Below are 5,706 nucleotides of genomic sequence, written 5' to 3'. Positions count from 1 at the left end.
TATCACACAACTATTTCCACTGCATCCACGCCGTCCTTCTTCGGAATCAACCTTCCCGTGCACCTATCAGCTAGTTCACACATACTTCACAGACCAGCAGTTAGCAGTAGCTCCTTCCGTACCCAGGCACGTGCATTCAAGTATCCACACGTGCGTATAGAAAATGTACATTCATACATGTAGGTAGATGTATCACGGCCACCTATATGCGCATATGACGATGAACAAAAACGTGCCTGAGAGAACGGCTGAACTAGACACACACACACACACACACGGTGAGCGAAGCGATATACACCCGGGCACTATAACTTGCGTCACTCGTGTATGAGAAGTATCTTCCTTACCTGGGATATGACTGAGGCGTCGTCGAGTGAAGGGAGGATTCTGATAGATTTGAAGTCCACAAAGACGATATTCAAGCAATCCAGCATTGAAAGAAACAATATTTAAGGTATCAACAGCAGCCGTATCTGTCTCCGTTGGTTCAAGAGCTGCTGCATCTAGAGGAGGTGGGGGATGTGCTGATACACTTGAAGCGAGAGACGTCGTGCTTGTCCGACTATAAGACGGGTAGACAAGGGCATCACGTCCCGCATCTGCTGGGGCTTCCGGAACAGGGGGTGATGCATGTACGGGAACTGCATGGAAAAGTCGAGGTAAATGAGAGACTTCAACTGCGCGAGATGAACAACAAGACGTCGAAGAAGAAGAAGAGACACACGGCGACGACGGAGCTATAGGAGTGCAAGCTGGAGAGATATAGGGAGAACAACGAAGGGAAGACGAAGACGAACAAGAGACGTTGTGTGTTTTGAGATGTGATGAGAGTTTAGAGCAGACGTCCTGCGGAGACAAGATAGGTACAGATGAACAAGCTTCAGACGGACGAGAGAAAGAAGATCTGTCTCCTCGTCGGCCTTTACACAAAGAGCCTCGTCTTCGAGAAGTTTCCTGAGATAAACCGTCCCCCAATTTCGTTGATAACTCCGCACGTTCTTCTGTACGTATGGTAGACGAGGTTACAAAGGAACGTACATCAGTACGTGAATGAAGAGAGATATGAAAGGAATCAGGTGTAGGGACACCCGAACGAAACTGAACCGATGAAAACGAAGATGATATAGGAAGAAGATCGTCACACTCCTGGAAATCACTCCGGTCTTCTGATAATCGGGAGAACGGTCTCTGGAGAGAAGGCACTCCAGGATTTCCGCAGTCATAGAAAACACAAGTTTCTTCTCCATGCTCAACATGAGATGAAAAACCGGAGCCTGCGGAAAGTCGCCTACGTCGTTGCCGAGGTGTACATACACCCGAAACCACTCTCCTTTCATGGCTAGTAGGGTTATCAACAAGACATGCCCCTCCGCTATCGGGCTGCGCCCCAAAGACGCGCAGAGGCGGCAGTGATTTTGAACGAAGAGAATAAGAAGATCGTTTAGAGTAACGACGAAGAGAAGGGAAGAAAGGAAAATCAGCCGACGCCTGTCCTGCTGACTGGCTGAGAGATTCATGAGAACAAGATGCGGTCATCACACGGGGTTGCACGCTTGTACGGCTTGGAAATTCGTCACTTTGAAACCTGCCCCGCCTGAAAGAAAGACTGACGTTGCTCCTCGAGGCCTTGCGTCCTCTGCAACCGACTGACCCACTTTTTTGCTTCAGAGCTGAACATGATGGGTCTCGTTCTTCCGCCCGGCCCCCAGCGGATGACAGGTTATATATATTCTCGGTCGTACGTCCACTTGAAGAGACCTCCAAAGAAGACTGGTGATATCCTACAACGCTATGCTGGTGCCATGAAGGATCGTCGTGAGATTCTAAGGAAGGGGCTGAAGGCGAACCCGGGAGATGTCCCCAAGACGCTGGACAGAAGTCGTAAACAGATGAGGGTATCCCGACCATCTCTGGTGAAGGACAGGTTGTACAATTCGACTGGAGAAGTGCATTTCGAAGACCGACTCTTTCCGCCGTTGCATGGTCCGAGAAGCATTGTCGAGGAGAGGAAGAAGGAACACCGTTCTCCATGGCGAGCTAGACGGCTAATACCGCTGTCTGAGCGAGGAACCCAAACGAAGCCAGCGCTTGGGCGAGGAAGTCAGCCTCTCGTGAAAAGAGTGAAGACCGACCCTATTCGACTTTAACATTGACACGTCAGAAAGATAAGAAGTCTTTCGGACGACGAAGAATGGCATTTCCCTCCGCTGCCAGAAAAGATGTGAAAATTTCCTTCTAACTGCAAACAGGACCACGCGCTGAACGGGGGCACCACGGGCAATGACGCGAGGCACGAAAAAATGGAGGCCCCGCCGGCTCGTTTGTGAAGCTGTTTCACGAAACTATCAGCACTGCCAGCTACGGTCGGGAGAACACCGTGCAGAAATTTTCTCTCTGCACATAGTCCAAAGCGGGTCAAAATCCTTTTCCCTCCGCTATCAGACTTGACTTTGATGCGTCGTTTCTCACTTGCATGCGCGGCCCGGCCATAACTTCTACTCACGACACTAAGCTCTCGCCCGAAAAGAGAGCTGGAAAAAACAGGCAAGCGCCAGCAAATGCGAAGGGACTCCAGATGGGGAAAAACACAGCACAGCCGTCTAGAAAGTCAAAGAGTCCCCGGACCCCGTTGCGGTCAGCTAGAAACTGGCGGCAAAGAAGCCGGAGACAAGATTGGAGCAGATGGGTAGAACCGGACACTGCGAGTGAGATCCCCGAAAACTTGAATTCGTCAGCCTTCGGTGCGAACTGTTTCTACAAGACAGGTGCTACAGGGCGGGAAGCAGTCTCCAAGTCGGGTCCACAAACACCATGGTAGAGGCGCCAGCGAGGCAACTTTGCGAGGCCAGCGGCATGATGTGAAGTCGAAAAGAGGACGAAACACGGTGACGGGTACGGCAAGGTCCAAGCAGAAGCAAAGACTAAAACAATCTAATGCGGTGTACGACAATGAAAGGAGAAGAACCGGGAAAGAAAGAAAATTCCGGCTCCTGATGTCAACTCATGAATAAGAAAGATCTGATGACACGACAAGGTTTTTCAACGGTCACCGCCGGTTAGAAACTCATGCAAAGATTCAGTCCATACACAAACCAGCCTCTCATGAGAAACGTTACCGGAGAGCCGCAGGAAGTTGTGAAAAATCCTTCTTGCAGGCACGGAAAACACTTGTTCCAGTGCCATTCTTCGGAGATACCCAACCCGGCAGCTGAGCGAGCGAAGGAAAACTCAACGCTTGCCGTCTTCGCACGAGGGGACTAACGGCTTCACACCCATGCAACCATCACGGGGACACCCCGGCCTATGGAGGAAGGGAACAAAGAAGCACGACCAAACACATCGAAGAAGAGATTTAAGCTTGGATTTCTACTTCAAGTCCGTTCTGATATGCTGATTCTCAAACTCCTGAACCCTTTACTATGCCAGTACCCCCGAAGCTCTAACTCCTTCTTGTACATTCACGGGGGTTGCCTGGTGCCGACTACTCAAGGCAGTATACATTGTGCGCTGCGTGCATTTCTTCCTGAATTATAGTACAGATCACGAAAACGCACTAGCATTCGAAAGCTCACGGGAGAGGCTCTTCAACCGTATCTTCTCCTTAACTGGGTCTGCTTCGCTAAAGCCAAACCCAATGACCCGGCCGCGGCTTAGAAAATCCGGGATCCGTTGTGGTGTCGGCGCATAGAAGACGTCTCTTCTTGGGAGCTGAATCCACGGGCTCCGCCCTACGGAGTAGAAACCTCCGGCTCACATAGCTTAACCGGCGTGATTCCACAAACGCGTCCACGCAGAATTACTCTTAGTGTTTATCTTGCTGTCTCGAGGAGACCGGTATGCAAGCTGCCCTGGACAGTGGCACAGTGAGATCGCGTGAACTTAGGTCTTGATCGGCACACCATATGCCTTATGACAGGCTACGCTTCAGGCCTGCAGACGAGGATGCAGCGAGCGTGAAGGGCGACTGCCCCACGCGCACGTTCTTTTTTCGAGGAGACTGCACGCTCTCCGGGCAGCTTTGAAAAGAGGACATTGATTCCTACGAAGGACGTACTACTCCTGCAGTCAGATTGGCCGTGAACCCTGACGTGGCTGCAGGTAAATGGAATCACCTTAGCTACCTCGAAAAAACTGACAAGTAGACAACTACTATAGTCCGACGTTTTCGTGTTTGCGTAAGTGGCAGTGATCAGGCTTTGCTACCGTTCTGCACGACCTTTACAACGCCTATGTGCCCCTCGGCCTTCTTAGCGACCACGGTAGCCCTGGAAGCGGCCGCTCGCCCCCTAATGTGCCGCGGGACACCCGTCCACGCTCGCAGTCTGCTAGGGGTGGTTAAAACTGTGTGTCCTGACGTTTCCCTTGTTGATGGCAAGGCTGCAATTCTTCCAAAAGTCAGTGTCCGCAAGAGGTTACGGGAAGAGTACAGGGGTGGCTTAGGAGTTTCTTGATTTCCGGGGTCAACGGTCTCTCGAAGGAAAAGAGCAAGAGCGGTCCACCTTCATTCAAACCTATTCACGCGGTGAAGGTTTGAAAGCAAAATGAGAAAAGACTGGCTGGCAGCTTTTTTTCCTCACGAATATTGTCCGGTCTTATCTCATCCCTGAGCTACTATGGTGTGGTCGACCTTGGGAGTCTCTTCTGCGTGTTCGCGTGTAGCCACTGGGAGTGCCTGAAAGGGTCCCTTCCCACAGAGATAACTACAATCACTGACTACTTTATAGAATCAAAGAGAAAGCGGAACGACGCCACGGAGGAAAGATGGCGGACACTGTCAGCCTGAATTGATCTGCGTAATCGCCTTTACATGCCTTGTCACTTTAGAAAGGTGTGGGGCGGAGAAGACGGAGTTGTAGGATTCAGAGGGACTTTGCAACAGAAACAGTAAGACTACCAGACAGCGCGCGGACTCGCGTATCAGACAGCGCGCGGAGAGGCCAGAGTGACAGTCAGAGTTCTCATCGGGACAGGCCATACCAGTTTTGTCGTTATCTCATTTTCCTACCTCACGAGAACTATCGCTTCTTCATACAGCAAATGTATACGCGTGTCCTTGTTCCTCACGACCTCACAGAGTCAACCCCCTTCAAAAGGAAGATGCGTTCCTCAGAATTGGACAGAGCTGCCGCACCGTCTCAAGATCTCGTCAATCTTCGACTCTTTTGTTTTCTTTTTCTTATCGCGCTTTTCCTTTGACAATATCTTTCCCTTCTGTTCTTTCTTCCGCTGCTTACTCTGCGCTTTCCTTAGTAGGTGATCATGAAGAGCTTCGCTGTACATCACAGGGACACACGCACAGGCGAGCACGCGACGGAGAGAGCTTGAAGAGAAGTGAACATCTTCTTTCTTCTTTCCCATGTAGACTAAAGGGAGTGGAACTGTAACAAGGAGAAGACCCGATTTGAAGAGACTTTCAAGGACCTTTCGAAGGCCCGTTAGGTGTGTCAGAGGCTGTCGCGAGAGTGAAACACCCTTGCCTTGAAACAAACACTAGAATCTACACTTTGCGCGGAAGACACCTAGGCTTCGGGTTTAGAGCTTAGATACAGATAGTGGCTGAAATTCTGATGCACGGGTGAACAGTGGTTCCACACATCGACACACAGCTCGGCCCCTACACCTGATTCGTGCTGACTGTTTAGTTCTGTACTACTTTTTGTACATGTTGTTATTCTCTTACCTTCTCTGCCTTTCTGTCTTTTCTTC

At 50.5% G+C, this 5,706-nt stretch overlaps 2 protein-coding genes across 2 annotated transcripts in view; both read right to left on the bottom strand.

The window, feature by feature from the left end:
- CSUI_008452 (endonuclease exonuclease phosphatase family protein) overlaps positions 1–3,153 on the bottom strand; it is an 11,418-nt gene extending 8,265 nt beyond the window's left edge. Inside the window, exon 1 of the mRNA XM_068068585.1 lies at positions 348–3,153. Within this exon, the coding sequence (XP_067919441.1) occupies positions 348–2,031 (1,684 nt within the window). The 5' untranslated portion in view covers positions 2,032–3,153. The remainder of the gene's footprint in view (positions 1–347) is intronic.
- A 1,322-nt stretch (positions 3,154–4,475) lies between these two features.
- Positions 4,476–5,275, bottom strand: CSUI_008451 (uncharacterized protein). Its single transcript, XM_068068584.1, has one exon. It carries the CDS (start codon positions 4,973–4,975, stop codon positions 4,775–4,777), a length of 201 nt encoding a protein of 66 aa, XP_067919440.1. The 5' UTR covers positions 4,976–5,275; the 3' UTR covers positions 4,476–4,774.
- Positions 5,276–5,706: the final 431 nt, after the last annotated feature.

This window comes from Cystoisospora suis, assembly GCF_002600585.1.
Source record: "Cystoisospora suis strain Wien I chromosome Unknown contig_4741, whole genome shotgun sequence".
NCBI lineage: Eukaryota > Apicomplexa > Conoidasida > Eucoccidiorida > Sarcocystidae > Cystoisospora > Cystoisospora suis.
The sequence above is the reverse complement of the archived record's forward strand: the minus strand, read 5'-3'. Positions and strand labels throughout refer to the sequence as shown.

Excerpts from the sequence above, each read along its gene's own strand:
- CSUI_008451 (XM_068068584.1), bottom strand. The coding sequence starts at position 4,975 with ATGGCCTGTCCCGATGAGAACTCTGACTGTCACTCTGGCCTCTCCGCG.